We start from the raw sequence: 18,307 nt of genomic DNA, 5'->3' as shown, positions 1-18,307 counted from the left end.
CCTGTCTACAACAGAACGTCCACCAATTGGACAAAACTGTCAAAATGAGGACTTTTTTTTACTCACCGAACAAAAGCTATCTCCTCCTAGGGCATTAATGGTATCGCTTCCAAACTTTCACACATTACTCTCCCAACTGTGCTGATTAAAAGTTGTTAAAGGTTTTTATATGAATTCCTCGGTTTGGATTTTATAAGCCTTCAAAGTGGGGGAGACACGTTTCACACTTACAAAGGAAGCCTATGGGGAGACCGTCTCCTCTCAGGGTACATACCGTCAAACAAATGCTTCTCACGTCTACACCGTACATCCCACAGCTTTAACAAACACACCACTGGATTCCTGACAAAAATCCCTACAAAAATATGGTATTATGTGTCACTTTGGACCAACGTATGCTGACTTATTCCACTTTTCCACACTACAATTCTGTTGCTCCTCCTCTCTCTCCACTCTAGCACAGATCAGAGACAGAGCAGTGGGGGAGGGGTTCTTAAAGGGCCAGCTCTCAGCTCTGCTCTCACTCTAGCACAGATCAAAGACAGAGCAGTGGGGGAGGGGTTCTTAAAGGGCCAGCTCTCAGCTCTGCTCTCTCTCTAGCACAGATCAAAGACAGAGCAGTGGGGGAGGGGTTCTTAAAGGGCCAGCTCTCAGCTCTGCTCTCTCTCTAGCACAGATCAGAGACAGAGCAGTGGGGGAGGGGTTCTTAAAGGGCCAGCTCTCAGCTCTGCTCTCACTCTAGCACAGATCAGAGACAGAGCAGTGGGGGAGGGGTTCTTAAAGGGCCAGCTCTCAGCTCTGCTCTCACTCTAGCACAGATCAGAGACAGAGCAGTGGGGGAGGGGTTCTTAAAGGGCCAGCTCTCAGCTCTGCTCTCTCTCTCTGATCAGACTCAGGCTTCTAACTCCTCAACTACAAGGCCTACAAACTTGGCCAAGACACTGTTGGATTCAGGCCGGCGTCAGCGACACGGCCACATGCCGCACGGGGGCTCAGGCCCTAACAACACTGCTTGTCTTTACATGCTGTTTTAAACATATTAGTCAGCTGGCTGGAGTGCTGGATTAAAAAGTGTACATTTTATTTTAAGTTTGTTCTGGCTGAGACAGTCAGTGATGAAAAAAATGTTTTGTATTTTTGTAACTCCTGTAGCAGTTCTGCTCCCTCCACCTCCAACAGAGTGCCTTAATAGCAGCCATCAATCTTACTATATTTAACTTAGTGCACACAAGCTCCACAGTATTGATCAACACAATAGACTAAGTACAATCACACCACTGAAAAGCTGAATGCAAACAACCTTGCAACGTGAGCAGAAAAGGCAATTATATTCCAAATCCAGTTAAATTCCAAATGTTATAATGTGAGAGTGGAAATTTGCTTATGTAAGAGAAGCTGTCATGTTCTGCGCTGAGGAGGAAAATCAAATAGAGGAGAATCACAAGTGATGTAAAGGCTGGAAAAGACTGGAAAGCAAAACTTGGGTTGTAATTGAAGTGGACAGAATCTGTGTTCAGTTGACATTTCGCTGGTCTGTGAGTTCTATGTTTCTTGCAACAATTTCAGCACATTCTTGCTTTACCCGTCAACCTCGTCTGAACTGATTAATCTCACTGATTCTCATGATCCTGCCACCCTCTAACTCCATCAGGGACTTCACATTTGTTTGCCACAATGACGCTGCATTTATGAGACATAAGGAACAGTCCCACCGAAGCTCTAATATGGCTGTAGTCTCGTTTTGACTTTCATAGAAGTTTGCAAAAAAAAAGGATTTCCGTGGGTTTCACAGTTGCAATCGGGCCATTTGATTGGAGTACTGCCGTCCAAGTGTATGGGAGGCATAGATTCATTGATGGAAGTATTTCCGTCCCCAGAGTCACAAGTGGCATTGTGCCCCCCTACAGCTTGTTGCAGTTACACTGTCTTCTGGTTGACCCTTTTTGTGTCCTATCAAATAATTCTCAAGCTGTGTCCATTGAATGTCAGATGAAAAGACAAATAGAAACAGTATCATTTTACAGCTCCGTGACTGTGAAAGAACATGTATAGAACCCCCCAGGGCGCATTTCCAATGTCATTAGGCATGTCAGTCTGATTACAACAAGATCTCTTTGTACAATTTCAGTCAGTTTAATGTACTAACAAGTATTTCAAAAAAATGTTTTAGTCAGACCAACACAATACATCAAGTTTTTCTAATATCACGTAAACATACTAAATTCTACATTTCACCTGCTAATCCATTCAAAACATGTAAGCACAGTCGGCGCCAGGTGTTTGTTGTAAAACAAACATATGAGGAAAATGATCCATCTGTAGGTATTACAGGTTTGGAAAAAGAACTGAACACATGTTTGTAAGGTCTCACATATCAACCTTATTGGTGGTATTAGATCTTTAATAAATCATCAGTGGAGCTCCACTGCCCATATGTACATCTGTGCATCTGCCACCTGAGCCTAAGTGGCAGTTGTGCAGCTCAGCTGAAGCTTTTGCTCCGGCAGGTACATACGCAGGGGGCTATTGATGTGCCAAAGCATTAAAGGAGGGAAATGAGTGTGTGTCAGAGGAAGACGGAGTGCAGCTCATGCATGTGCAGCCCTTCCTTTCGTAGGTGATAAGCATCATGCACCACCAAGCAGCAGATTGATCACAGGAGTGCCCGGGCTTAGATGCAGGATGAGGATGGTGGTGGTGGTGGGGGCTTGTGGGGCAGGGAGCCAATAAAATATCACATCTGCATTAAAATGCCATCTCAAGGGTCCTACCACGGATCCTGCTATTTCAGGGACGCCTATTTAAAGGCTGTTCAAGTGTGGGCCCTCCGTGTTGGAATAGCGTTGTGCGCCATCTCCATTATTTATGGGCTCATCTCTATTTTACTGGTTTTCCAAGGTGGGGAGGGGTGGGGTGGGGTAGAGCAGTCATCAGCACGGCTTGAACAACATGTGCTTAATGATATCACAGGCTTTAGAAGGCTTGTGGGGGCGGGGCGAGGGATGGGATGAAGAGGCAAGGTTGAGATATACATAGGGGTGGTGGGGGGGGGTTAAGCTATGACTGTGTTTCAGTGAAGCTTGCTGCAGGTTTGAATGGTGCTGGGCGATGCGTGTCCCCCTGTTAGCTTTGTTACCTCTGTTGTATTGATGAATCCAAACCATCATGTGACAATTCTGAAAGAAAAAAAAAAACAAGGACTTATCAGAACAGTCAGTTAAGCTAGAGGTTATTAAAGTTCGTCAAGTGGCGGTTGGCATTGAGGAAACCCCCAGGAAATTAACTGTCCAAAGCCAGGAAGACGTGTGTGTGTGTGTGTTTGTATGTCATTCAGGCTTCTGTGCATGTGTGTGTGTTTAACTGAGCAATAAAGGAATGGATCATTACTTTGGGTCCATTAGGCAAAAAATAATTCGCAGAGGGGTCATTCCAGTAATCACCATTTAATCTACATTTCTTTAGTAGATACATCATGAAAAAAAAGTCCACTGGTTAAAGTCTTTGTTGTACATGAGCATGATAGTGTGGAGTTGAAGGATGGGAAATTGTATCAACAATGATTACCCTTTTAGTTGCCATTGGCTCAAATCCAATAATCAGTAACAGTGTAACTTGTGCTTACATTCATACATCATCCTTTATACAATTCCAGGGTCGGTGGGCATGTGGAACCTCTAGTTTTTGTGGAACCATTTTCCATTTATTAGATAGCCTAGAGAGTTTTGACAAGACGTGATATATACAGCTTAGCTCGCCATCTCAATCACAGCGCTACTCTGACCTTCCCTCGTAGTCCTCGCGCTCTCATTTGTCTTTTCTGGTTGTCACGGAGGAACCGTCAAACATGTTCAAGCAACAACCTCCTCCTGGTGCGCAATGGAGTTCTTTTTAGTATGCACCCCAACAGTTCACTTCTTTATTGGAGAGATTACACCTGCTTCATTTAAGCCAGCGGTGTCACGCCGCTAGTGGACACTCTTTCATCATGTGAGAGTGTCTTTCAACAAAGACACTGCAAAGGGAGGAAATGACAAAAGAGGGAACAGGTCGGTTGCTGCTTTATATGTGTTTGCCTTTTACCTCAAGATTGAATCTGGACCTGTATTTTTACCTTGTTTATTTTTTATACATGTGTTTACTACTCTGCATCCTCTCTGACAATAAAGATTCAGATTACAATGTCTTTTTTTCCTTGATATTCAGGTTTATTTCTGTACATATCCTCATTGTGGTTATTCCAATAGAGTCTGTTTGTAATTGTGCATCAATAGAAGCAGGGGTGTGGGTCATGTTTTATGCATGAGGGCCAAGGGTGGGGTTATTGGGGGGGGGGGGGGATGTCAGCGGACACACAACAGCCAGATAAGCAGACACCAGGACTACTTGGCAGAGAGCTCGTACCTTGTTTAACTCCTTTGTTCATTGTGTTTCACAGAAATACACACTGTAATTAGCAGTGTGTCTTAATCTGACACTATATTCCTGTAAGAGCTGCTTTCATCACATTAGTGTGTCTTTGTTGGTGTGAATTGTGTTTGGAAGGATTTCTAGCTGCTCCTCAACACCAAACCTCTCAGCTTCAACAGTGGCTTTAATTCAGTGCTGCAGTCTCCATTGCTCTCTGCCCCCGGCGCTGTAATACAGCAGGCCAAGACAGACAGTGTGATTGTGTGTGTCAACACTCACTCTAGAGAAGAAACGATAACAACTGTTCCCGTCTGATAATATTCTATTGAATGACAAAATATAGAATGATTCAAGGTCCTCCTTTGTAAATTAATGTCACATTTCACGTGAACAAAGGAGGAAGTATGTAAAGGTGGTGGAATGTGACTGATGTTCATACTTGCCAGCAGTGCCTCCTCTAAAAACCTGTTATAGGTGCAAGGTTGTCAAAAAACCCTTGAGATGGGCACTTAAACTCAACACCCCAGTAAGACATACAGCTGTTGAAGTGTTGTACACATGGAGGCAAAATAAAAAGTAGCTGAGACTGGCAGCAAAGCTGAATTTTTTCCTTTATCTTGAAAATAAGAGCTTGATCTTCTCTCTTAATAGTGTTAGGAGAGAGAACTGTCACGACTAGAAGAATGCTAAATGAACATGTTTAAATTTTTATCAGAGCTCCATATATTCACTCAGAGATCTAAGGTCAAGTCGTGTTGGAGAATGCCACACTTCTCATTAAGCTCTGAAATGGAATAATCACAGCGTTAGACCCCTGATGTAGCCACAGTGGTCTAAAGTACCAGCACTTTATATGAAGTATCTCTCCTCCTCTCTGGCTAGCTCAATCTTTTGTCCATTAGCAAGATTGTTTGCACAGGCTGCTTTGGTTCTAATCAGATAAAGACATTTTCAACTGCCCTGTGTCACTGTGTCGACCCCCCCCCCAGCAGTCGAATAAAATGTCCAAAAAGTAGAGAGGATTCCAAATCAGAAACAGTCAAAAATAAAGAAAGATGCGCGGCTAGCATAGAAACTGCTGTATAAAAAGGGAGGCAAATGACATTACAGTGAGAGGACAAACAGCCAATCATGTTAGAAGCACAAATATGCTCACTACTTCCCCATTCGCCAGCTAATGAATTAATGCAGGCTACAAGTTGGCAAGAGCAGAAGGTTAGAAAATAATAAGGGGACTGTCTCTGTTGTTATGCAGTGTTCAAATAAGTCCTCCCTCGTCCAAGTTAATTATGGTTGACATTTAAATGAGTACTCTCGTGTTGAAGAAGGAGGGAGAGGGGAGGAAGAAGAGGGACTCTCTAATCAAATTTGTCGCTCCACCTACGATGCCACCTTTTGTTCTGCAGGAAATAAATATGTACAGCTGAAGGAGGCTCTGTGTATGGATATTGATACACGTCTGAGTCAATACAGTACTTGCGTGTAATTATATAAAATTGTCTGACCCACAGAATGTCAGGAAAACCATGTTCCCAGCTTGTACTTACAAATTTATTCAGGTATCAGCTTAGGCAACAGATGACAAATACAGCGCGTGAGAATAGCTTCTATTCAACTATGATCTTTTACTAGTCCCACAACGGGACTGCTTCAGTAGCAGAGGGGATAGGAAATATAGCGCTTCAGTAAAAGTAAAAAAAGGATGCATATATATATATATATATATATAAAATGTCAGGAAATATATACGAAAAAAATATAACTATTATATGTTTTATAGAGTTTTCATTTTGGAAAACATAGTGTCCAGTTGCTGGAATGTCGCCCGAAATATTACCACTTTCTCTCAGGTCTCATATAATCAGGGGTTTCAATTATAATGACCTGAGTTAAAACCTCTGTGTTTCTAACGTGTGTGGACCTGGGAGGAAAAATGTGTCAGAATTAGTCGAGTCTTGTACTGTATTTACCCTCCAGCAGGTCAAATATCTGCCCCTATTGTAAGAAACAAAGAACTGCTAACTTAATAAACATATTCACACTGTCTGTATCATAGACTGTTAACAGCCGTGAGGTGAACTGGTTCAGGTATCTCGAGGTCTTGTTCGTGAGAGTCTGGCTATGATGAGGCGTGAGGTAGGTAGGAAGCTGTCAGCAGTGATGCAGATGCTACAAGGGTGAGTTGTAGAAAAGAATGAGTGCAGCCTGAAGGCAAAGTGTGCAGTTTACCAGCTGACTTTTTTTTTTCTAACTCTCAATTTGATCACAAGCTTTCGGTTCCAAGCGTACCAGTGTCCTCGGTAGGGTCGTAGATAGCGCTGGAGTAGAGCCGGTGTGACTCACTCACGCATGTATACATCAACCAGTCATCTTTAAATTATGGACATATACATTAATCAACCCCCTATTTATCTCACAAAATCAGTTTGCAAACCACTTCCAAATGTTTTTCACTCAAAACCTTAATCCTTAGCACCTCTAAGTGTCAATTATTAAAATGCAGCGATTCATTTAGGAACTAGGCATTGCGCGGTAATGCTGATGAACGTGTGAATAAATGTTGGACTTCAGTGGTTGTCTGGTTTGGTTTTTGTCCTCACACCTTTGTCAATCCAAATGCGCAAATATATGTATAAAGCAAATGACATTTTCTTGAAAACAGTAACTTCTCTTTCTTCATATTATGTGTTGATGAACGCACAAACTGACTGTCTCCTCCCTCTTCCTCTACAGCCATGGCAGACTTCCATGTCCAGCCAGAGTCGGTGCAGGGCGAGGAGTCTGGGGTGGCCAGATTCCAGTGTCAGATCCACGGTCTGCCGGAGCCCGTTATCAGCTGGGAGAAAGACGGCCGTCCTGTAGACACCAAGGACAAGAGGTTGGATTTTACTACAGCATGGCTTGACACTGATTAGAGAAGGCAGCATTTAATAGATCATTTAGCAGGTGACAGAGTATTTTTGTCCCCGTCTCCTTCATCTTATTTCCTCCTGCAGGTACACTCTGCTGCCTACAGGTGTTCTGCAGATTACTGGCGTGCGTGAAGAGGACAGCGGAAAGTTCTGCTGCGTGGCTCATAACAACGCTGGAGTGAAACACAGCGCAGAGGCTCTCCTCACTGTTTCAGGTTAACATCTGTTGTAGAAGAATGCACACTCTCTCCCACTAGATTAATTGTTTTCTCCATCACTGCTCCAACACGACCAAGACATTCTCTCCTGTTTATCTACGCAACATATTCACAAGATCCTCTGAACCTATTGTTTTGCTGCCTTATTGAAGAGATACAGCATATCAAGATAGAAAAATCCAATTAAAGGATGCCATCCATCATTCCCATCTTATACTCCCCCTCTCCCTTTTCTCCCAGGCTCCCAGTCATCTGTTTACAAAGAGCCAAGGATCCTAGTTGGTCCGGAAAACCTCACTCTCACTGTTCACCAAACTGCCATCTTGGAGTGTGTTGCTACTGGATACCCTCGGCCCATCGTGTCCTGGAGCAGACTGGGTAAGACAAAGCAGTTTAAAGAATAAAAACACTCAGATGATTCATGCAGTTTCCATGCCAGATAGATGTGAAATCATGTTATGATTTTTTTTTTTTTAAGCTATAAAGATAGAGGGGCTGCACGGTGGTGCAGTGGTCAGCACTGTGGCCTCTCAGCAAGAAGGTTCCGGGTTCGAGTCCCGGCTCGGGCGCGGGATCTTTCTGTGTGGAGTTTGCATGTTCTCCCTGTTCCTGTGTGGGTTCTCTCTGGTACTCCAGCTTCCTCCCACAGTCCAAAGACATGCAATTTGGGGACGAGGCTGATTGATACTCTAAATTGACTGGAGGTGTGACTGTGAGTGTGAATGGTTGTTCGTCTCTGTGTGTTGGCCCTGCGATGGACTGGCGACCTGTCCAGGGTGAACCCCGCCTCTCGCCTGAAGGCTGCTGGGATAGACTCCAGCCCCCCCGCGACCCTTACTAGTAAGGAATAAGCGGAAGACGACGATGGATGGATAAAGATAGAGATGAAAAACAACACGAAAATAGCACCATAACACAAAATCTTTTTGACATCAGCTCACAGTCTAGTGCTGCATAAATACAAATGTACATTTAAATGTAACACTTGATCCTAACTGTCATCAAATACTTAACAACTCATGCAGGAATGAGTCTGAAAACCAGGCAACAAGTCAGGATTGATGTCCTCTGATTCCTCGTCTCCAAGTAGGTTGCCTGTCATTAGGTCTTTGGTTAACACAACCTTAAGATATTTCAACCACGTTCTTAAGGTAGCTATAAAAAAGGTTGTCACAGGCATTAAAGCTGTGTAAGATGATGTCTCAATAGAGATTCACATGTCCAACCATGAGTTAATGAGCAATGACTTCCTATGAACTGATTATTTCTTCCTTTTTCAACACAAGATTTCCCGCCGATGAACTCGCCAGTACATTGAAATACTCACATAACAGCACAGGGTCACAGTGTCTCATGTGGTCTCATGTCACAAAAAACTTCTTTGAGGTCTTGCTCAGGCCAATTCCAAAACTAATGGCTTTGAAATGAATATTCAACCATAGAAAGTTTTCTCATGCAGCGTTCATCATCTAAAAAGCTTGAAGAAGTCAGATGAAGTGTGAATGTTATCGTTTCGGTGATGAAGTTGTGCAGTGTAGTATATATCAAGTCTAACTTAACTCTGAAATTAGCGACTAACGACTGATAATCTACGGAGCCATACATGTGAGTATCATAAACGTCAGTGATCCACAGTGTTTTTTTCCTCAACAATCCAGCATCCAGTGTAAAAATCCCATCAGCCTTTGGTCGAGAGAATCATCAGCAAACTTTTGGGTTTGTCTACAGAAGTATGTCATTACTCCAGCTAATGTGGCTAAAAAAGTTGAATTAAAGATTTTAAGGATAATGCAAACGCCAATTCTCACAAGCCATAAACTAATCCTGGGATGTTACAAAGCAACCTCTCTAAAACTGCTAATTATGCACGCATGTTATCACCACACTGGCACAATATTGATGCGAAACAAGGATTTGTATATGTCTTTCATGACTAAATGATACGTCACAGCCCCAGTTAGAATGTGTGTGCGTACGTGGATGTTTGAGGAAACACATGTCAAGTACAATCAGTGTGCACTCGCAGTGTTTCATGAGGCTGGTGTGTGTCCACATGTGTTTGTAATGCTTTCAGCGATGCAGCTTTGATCCGACCTGCTTTGTGTAACACGCATGCATGTATGCACAGTAGATCATGTATTGTATATACATGAGTCAAAGGAATTGGACATTTGGTGTTGGAGCTAAACAACATGTTCAAGTCTGTGTTGGTAACCTGATGCCTGGTGAAGCAGAGTCGCCCAGGAAACGGTGGAGAATAATCGCTGTGTGTTGCTGAGAGGGACTCGATTAGTTTCCTTCCTTCCTCTTCCCTCCGTGCTCCTGACTATCACTCAAAGTGTGTCGCCTCCAATTCTTCAATCCGCTATCTGTTTTCTTTACCTATTATCCAATCTGATATGCTGTTCCAAATGTAAATTGTTGCCCCCCCACACACACACACACCTCCCTTTTCCCTCCCTCCCAAGCAGTTGAGCGTAATCAGATTGAGGGTTTTGCCTTACACAATGTGGCTCGAATGAAATGCTAACACGATGGGATTTGTATGTATTAGATTACTGCAGGGAGGCTGGGATAAGCTGCATAATGAATCTGATACTTTCACATCAGTCACTCCTTAATGTCAGTTTGTTTGCTGCCATTCATTGAACAGCACCGCAGCCGGCTAGCTTGTGCTCTTTCTTTTTCTGACACTAAGTTAATTAGAGGCTGACAGAGAAAAAGTGATAGAGAGAGCAGGGGCGAGGTGGCGGGGTGGGGCTGGGGGTGGGATATTGCAGTAAAAGCCAAGAAAAGAACAAGTTTGCTTTGGTTAAGACAATAGCTCACTGGACTGTTACTTCCCAGTCCAGCGAATTAGAGCGCTGATAACGGAAAACATGCAGCAACAGCAATAAAACACATCATCATAATGACAGACGGAGGCAGGCAACTGGGAGTGATTTATGTCATGTCAATACTTTTCTATGATTAATTACAAATATTCATAATCCATCATCACAAAATGATATCGTGTCTCCCAATGACTGCATAGTTTAGGCCACTGCTCTGATTTGAAGGTTATTGTGTTAGATTTATTGGCTGTTCAGGGGCTTTTCATGTGCTGTCAGGAAGCTGTGAGGCACGTTAGGTCAGAGACAAAAGCTGGCTGCTTTTCTCTGCTTTGTCTAAAATAGTCTGCCGATTTTTTTCAGTCAGGGAAGGTACATCCGAAAACCCTTGTCATGTCAGGTTTAATCACAACTGTAACTGATGTTGCTTTTTGGTGGTGCTGCAGGTTTTGGTGAAAAAACATTGCCATTATTACATTTGTTTTGTGACAACCTTGTTTATTAACAAAGATGCACAAAAATTACTGACATATTTGAAGTGTGCGTCACTCAACTCAAACAAAATTGAACTAGAAGAAAGAAAACATCTATTGTTGTCAAAACAACTTTTTTCATAGATTGATTAAGAGCAAAAACAAAAAGCTATTTGTGCAACATTTTTTACAGTATTGCTCGAATAATAATAGCATTTTTTAATTTTTTTTTTTTTTTGCTGTTGTGTGCTGTAAATGCTCAAGTTGATATCCTGATTGCGATTCACTGAATTGCGCAGGAATTTATATCTTGCTTTTCAGTTTCAAACATACTTCAAACTTGCCTCGCTGTACCTTAACTTAGACATATTGAAGATATGAAAGTACAGCTAACAATAGGCTACTGCCTATTGACCATATGGTTTGTATATCTGGCTGGAGCTGCTGTCTCTGCATGTGTCCAGCATGGCCTCCATCTCACTGCCTCCCTACTTGGCCTTTTAACACATAAAATCTGGACCTTACAGGCTGCAGATGGAAGCCAAAGATGGGATTAAAATTCCCTCTTGGCCCCAAAGCTAATATCAGAGCAGGCTGAAGTCATTGTCGGGGCTGAAACTCCTATAAAGGGAGCGCAGGAAAGTGCAGGCTTATCATGTAAGTACAGCAAGAGCAGAGAGGGGGTAGCTGTGGATTGTATTGCGAGATATGAGATTAGAAATTGCGGTTAGTTTCTGGCGCCCCCAGTGGTTGCTGGAATCTCTCCTGTGTAGCGGTTTAAAAGCTGCAAGGCTTTGTCTGACAAAGCTGTACAAGAAAAGGTTCCTACTCAAGCATGACAGTTTCATTTAATTGCAGAGCCACTAAAGGAGATGTACATTTAATAAAAGCATTAATTAATTGTAAAGCATTAGAAAACAATGGGGATTTGTTCAAGAGATAGAACCCTCCCCAACACTCCCCAACCTTCCCCAGTTTCTAATGGAGATGTTAATTATCACGCTTGGTCACAAAACCACAAAAGCTTGTATGCGTCACAGGAATTTAAAAAAATGCAAATTCAAGGAATAGGACGCTTTTCTGTGAAAGCTGCGTCCGTGACCTTCAGGTAGGACTAAAAATAAGTGCTGCTGTCAACTGTTAGCTGTAGACGTGGAGCAAGTTTTAGCCGTAGTAACTGCTGGAGCCTTGAGCCCACTCTGACCTCCTGCCTGCAACTCACACACATCCTCCACATATCCTGCATTGCATCTGTGGACACCTGAACCTCTCTGCTGTACTACTTTCCCAAATGATTGCTCTCTCTCCTTTTTCCCTGGATAGACGGACGTCCCATCGGTGTGGAGGGAATCCAGGTACTCGGCACAGGCAACCTGATGATTTCAGATGTTGGTGTGCAGCACTCGGGGGTTTATGTGTGTGCTGCTAACAAACCAGGGACCCGTGTTCGTAGGACCGCTCAGGGACGTCTTGTGGTCCAAGGTGAGTGTCATTTTTTTTTTTTTAAATTCTGGGAAGTGTATGTGTCATGGAGAAAATAAATGTTGCCAGAATCATGGGGCAGACCACCGTGATTCGATACCTTCACCTGCTTTGCACAGCTGGAGGCACCCAGTGTCACCCCAGCCCCCCGTGAGGAGCTCAAGACGATTTTACACAGTGGTTAAAAGTATGGGGTCATTCACATGATTATGATATATATACTCTTAACCTGTGGCCGGCAATTATCTGACTTAAAGGTTTAATTGCTTATTGCCAGTCATTTTCTTACACTCAAGCAACAACCTTCCAGTTTTATCTTGGAACACACAACATAAGTGACCCCAACACAAGTGGAGAATACAGTGCACTAGTTCATAGAATCATCTTCATTCCCATGAGAGTGCAGCAGGTTGACGTGAAAACATATATAATTGAGTTAATCATCCTAGCAGCCATTAATATTGGCAGCAGAAGACCGCAAACTAAATCTCCATCACTGCATGACGAAGAGGTTGTAGAGACGGTTCAGCAATTGTGTTCACTAACATTGTTTAAGAGCTTTTATCAAACTGTGCCATTCATCATGAAGAGGTAAATCATTTATAGTAGATTAACTTTGTGGAGGCTCATGTGATAACATCTTTTGTACCGAATAGCTTTTTAGAGATATGCCGATGGTTTTGATGTAGTTTGGAGACACCGAACAGTTTCCACAAGGAACGAATCAATCGTTAGATTTCTGAGACCAAGTTAGCATGAACATTAATATAAAATATTTTTCTCTTTGAAACTCAAATCAAAGCAGTTCATTAAACGTGTGCTTTAAAGAAAGATACGAGTGATATACCATAATATAATCCTCATATCAGTGGAACGATCACACAGAAGAAAATTATAAAAGTTTGAAGCTGTTTTTTTTTAAGGGGGGGGGGGATAATTTAAAAGGGTTGGGTGATGGTTTTCAATGTGTTGTGGGGTTGACAATAAAAACGTGTATTTGCTGCCCACAGCTTTTTTAAATTCTCAACTGGAAAGTACCGTATTTTTTTACTGTACTGATAATGATACTGATATCATCTTAGAACACACATATCTGAAAACATCATACAAAAACATGACAAAAACATTATAATCTGTTTGAATTTGAGTTCACTTTCAAGAACAACCCACTGCAATTTCAATATATAAAATATATATCAGCAGAAAAATGTATCCAAAATATATTTCTCAAATAAATCATACTTTGGTCCACCAACCATTTGTTTTTATTACAAGAAACAAAAGAATTTTAAAGCCAAATTACTGCTCTTGAGATAATGCTCGTATCATGGAGACCTAATTAGAAAACTGCTTTGCGGTCAAGTACAATCAGAAAAAACATTTTTGCAATGCAAAACATTCTCTGTCTGATGGTAACCTGAAAACTACACTATTTTTGAGAGGCTCATTTGTCCAGAGACTTTTAATGTCAAGAGGAGGAAAGGTGGCTTTGAGAGCAACTCAATTACATATTAGATATGATGTGTGGAGGCAGATTATTTCAGTGATATGAGATGACCAAAGTAGAGCGTCATCTTGAGTCTTATATGAACGATTACTATCTTTTTCACTTGATTCTACTGTTTCAGCACCATCAGGTGTTTACAGGTTGGGGGGGGGGGGGGGGCAGCAGATCTTGGACAAAAACAACAAAAAAAAAGAATTCATAAATCTGGAAATTCAGGATTTTGAAACTCTACTTGTTGCTTGGATGGAGAAATCCCCATAGCTGATACACTGTTTCTAACACGTATTAATGGACCACCCTGATTGCTTCACAAATCCAGTTACAACCCAGCTACCGTGAGAGGTGGAGGTGACTTTTGAATTGTGAAATCTGATGCTCTTTTTACCTCCAGCTTGAAGTCTCACCATTTCTTTGTCACTTCATCCAGGGTGAAAATGTCTCCCTAAATCCCCTGAATATTTACGGTATATTATCATTGTATTATATATATTATCTTGTGTTCTGCTGTTAAGACACCACACTAAATGGCTTTCCACCTTGCAGCTTCTCTAAACATCCTTTCCATTTTACACCTGGCCCTTTTTTTTAAACCATCCATTTAGTTGCCATGTTTAAAGAATGAATGAATAACAGCCTTGATTTCTATGGAAATGAGCTAATTAGGGTTGTCAATCTCTGTTTATGGCTGATTGTGGAAGTGCACGTTAGGCTCATGCATGTGCAAACAATTACACGATCGAGATTTATAACAGCCGTGTGTATGTTTTATAAATCTGACAAAAAGAATGTGCATACATATTTCTTTCTGTGTACACATTGTTTTAGTCATGAATCTACACAGAGGTTTATGCATCTGGCCCCAGATGTGGGCAGCTCCGTGCATAAATTGTCACCAAGCAGGAAACATCCTGCATCTGCCTTCTTCTCATATTGATCAGATGGACCACACTTTGCTTTAGGCTGTAGCAGCAGTATTGATCCTGATCAATATTTCATTTTATCTTCCTGTCAACTCTAAGACAAGCCCCCTACCCTTGCAGAAATAAACATGGGTGTTAATTATGTGTCAGTGTATTTGTTTTTTGTTGTTGTTATTGATTTCTGAGAACAAAGATACACTGATAACTCCCAAATAGATGCATGTATTTCATTACAATATTTTTATTGCATGCATTCCCTTGGAGAATTACAGTAGTCTATCATTTAGACTTGATAGATTGCTTGATACCCCTGAATATGAGAAGGTGTCAAATGAAAATGAGGACGCAGCAGCCAGGAAACTCTAATTCCAAACAAATGGGCTGATACAGTAAATCAATGAAGTTCATTTTGGTTCCTTTGGGATAGAAAAAAAAAAAGAGCTACAAAGGCAGATGTAGGAGTCAGTCGTGTAAAAGCTAAAAGGGAAAAAACAAGGGGAAGATGGATGTTGCTGATGATCTACCCCGTATACCCATACAGGTGCAAATCAATATCCTTCTCAGCTCCCTCTGACCTTCACCTTTAAAATGACCCTGAAAGAACATGCAGGGAGAGGAAGAGAAAGACAGAAAGAAAGCGGGCGAGATAATGAAAGGACCATCACATGCTGTCAGCAGGCTCTATTCAAGTGCCCATGGGCCCTGAAGCTCCTCCAGTGAGGGGATGGAAATGCTTACATTGAAAAAGTGTCAAATAACATTTTGTCTATTCGGGTGGTGACATAAGAGAAGGCAGACCAATGAAGAAAATAGCAGGAAAATAATACAGAGCTAAATAAAGGACAGGGAAACATGTTTTATATTGTTCATGGTAAAAAAAAACCTCTTTGAAAAGATGAAAAGCAGAAAGTTAATTCAATTTAATTGTATATTTTACAAGCTTAGACAGACAGAAATATATAATATCCTTCATGATGGAGGCGTATCAGCCAGTTTTTCAACAAACAATAGCATGTGCACAGCCTTCTCCCCTCCAGTGATGACTTAGAGATTCTCTAATTGCCATAACATTTTGACTGAATTAATACGAGCATAAATAATTCAGCTTATCAGATCACAGATTAAAGGCTGGCACAATAATGAGCGTAGATGATACGCTACCTTCCTGTCCATCAGCTCAAATAATAGCAGAACCCCAGGAACAAAACTTCACTGGATTTTACTGTAATTATTCACTGTGATTTAAAGTATCTGTAAAATACCTTCCTTGTGAAGGGAATCGCTTCATATGAATAAATGATTAGCTCTAATTGACCTTAGCCGCGAGCTTTTAGTGTGAGATGAGACATGATATGATGAAACAGTTTATTTTCATGAAAATGTGTTTAAATGTTTTAAACATTCACATTAGCTCCATGTGTTGTTGGTGCATGAGGAGCATTCTCCTGCTCTCCTCTGGGTATTCTGCTCTCTTTTCAATGTCTTGCATCTGTTGTAATCGGGCTAATTGACTCTGAATTATACATTTGCAAAATTTTACCTACTTTGTGATCAAGCAGTTAAACTCTTGTATCTCAGATTTTTACTCTCTCATTGGATTCCATATATCTTCCATCCATCCATCGTCGTCTTCCGCTTATTCCTTACTAGTAAGGGTCACAGGGGGGTGGAGCCTATCCCAGCAGTCTTCAGGCGAGAGGAGGGGTTCACCCTGGACAGGTCACCAGTCCATCACAGGGCCAACACACAGAGACAGACAACCATTCACACTCACAGTCACACCTACAGTCAATTTAGAGTATCAATCAGCCTCGTCCCCTCTTGATGTCTTTGGACTGTGGGAGGAAGCTGGAGTACCAGAGAGAACCCACACAGGAACAGGGAGAACATGGAGACTCCACACAGAAAGATCCCACGCCCGAGTCGGGACTCAAACCCTAAACCTTCTTGCTGAGAGGCCACAGTGCTGACCACTGCACCACCGTGCAGCCCCTCCATGTATCTTTATCAATCTAATTTTGTCCTCCTACATTCGTGTTTGTGCTCCTAGATTTTTCTTCATATCTGAGTGTTCTTCAGTTTTGACTTCCCATGTTCCTTGTTTTTCAGCTCCAGCAGAGTTTATTCAACCTCCGCAGTCCATCGCTCGACCTGTCGGCACAACCGCCATCTTCACCTGCCAAGCACGGGGTGAGCCTGAGCCCCAGCTCACCTGGTTGAAGAACGGCCAGATCCTGGAGCCTGGCGGTCACGTCAAACTCAGGAACAACAACAGGTAGATAAAAACACACTTGTGTCCTTAAACCAGTAGAGTCATAAATAGAGTGATACATTTTAACAACAATTGGCAATATATTCCATCCATCCATTTTCTATACCACTTATTCTACAATTCTACAATTCTACAATTTCATTTAGCAGACGCTTTTGTCCAAAGCGACGTACAACACAAGCAAGAATTTAGACCTAATTAAGAAAAAGTCCATAGGAAGCGCAAAAGTGCTTCAGTTGTGATTTGGTCACAGGTACTGCCATCTAGTGGCAGAAGAAGTGTCGCCCCCCCCCCCCCCTTTTGTTTTTGTTTTTGTTTTTGTTTTTGGACAAACATATAACATCACACAACACAGTTAGTGCTACATAATCACTAAGTGCTGGGTCTTGGACCCTCTGACTTATTCTACCCCACAGGACAAAGAGGAGAAGAGTCAGGTTAAGTGCCACTTATCTGTTAAGGGTCACGAGGGGGCTGGAGCCTTTCCCAGGTGACAGTGGGCAAGAGGTGGGGTTCACCCTGGACGGGTCATCTGTCCATTGCACGGCCAGGCAATATTATTGGCGAAAATAACAATTTTTAGTGAAAAATTTGATATCATGACAGGCCCAGTATAGAAGAAGACACAGATTCTTGGAGGAGATTAAAACATATTCCAGGTTATGAAAAATCCTATGGGTAATTGATTATTGTTTATTGAAAGGATCCACATGTAGCCTCGGCAATCAGCCGATCTCCCCGGGAGACACAACAAATCTAGACAAAGAATAGCTGCATTGATATACACTATTTATCCCTACATCAATAAAATGTAACAACAGTGCTGATGTTAAAATATGAAATGCATTTGACATCAGCCAGTCAGCTTAGCGCACATGTTTGAGGAACAAACATTGAATATCTTCTCAGCACATGTGACACGCAAGTATGTATTAATGGATGACCAGCATTTTTACATTAAAACATCCTGGTGATCTTAGTTGCTTTACATTAGCGGTTCAAGAATCTATGAAACATTTGTTATTGAAGCTACTTGTTCATACAGCTGATGAATATTTCAAAGCAGCCAACTATGCAGGCCACCACTTAATGCAGAGCACCTTTAGTGGATCTTTGTGCTCCCAGTATAACAAAAGTAGTTCATGTAGACCAACCTAACTCAGTATTGATCACTGCTGTCTTGATCTGATCATTTACATCATCACCATGTTGAGGATCTCAGTGTTTCTGTTGCTCCCACACTGCAGCTGCAGTAATAAAGGCCTTCCAAGAAGTGAGCCTCAGT

At 41.9% G+C, this 18,307-nt stretch overlaps 1 protein-coding gene across 3 annotated transcripts in view; it reads left to right on the top strand.

Annotated features, from left to right (window-relative positions):
* igdcc3 (immunoglobulin superfamily, DCC subclass, member 3) overlaps positions 1-18,307 on the top strand; it is a 79,613-nt gene that overhangs the window by 42,405 nt on the left and 18,901 nt on the right. For all 3 annotated transcript variants that reach the window (XM_086181454.1, XM_086181470.1, XM_086181464.1), the window contains 5 exons: positions 7,141-7,285; positions 7,404-7,534; positions 7,778-7,915; positions 12,165-12,323; positions 16,860-17,025. In XM_086181454.1, the coding sequence (XP_086037580.1) occupies positions 7,141-7,285; positions 7,404-7,534; positions 7,778-7,915; positions 12,165-12,323; positions 16,860-17,025 (739 nt within the window). The remainder of the gene's footprint in view (positions 1-7,140; positions 7,286-7,403; positions 7,535-7,777; positions 7,916-12,164; positions 12,324-16,859; positions 17,026-18,307) is intronic.

The sequence above is a fragment of the Aulostomus chinensis genome, chromosome 2, assembly GCF_037954235.1.
Source record: "Aulostomus chinensis isolate RoL2024-O1b breed Wild chromosome 2, RoL_Achi_v1.0, whole genome shotgun sequence".
NCBI lineage: Eukaryota > Metazoa > Chordata > Actinopteri > Syngnathiformes > Aulostomidae > Aulostomus > Aulostomus chinensis.
This window is presented reverse-complemented; position numbering and strand designations above follow the sequence as displayed.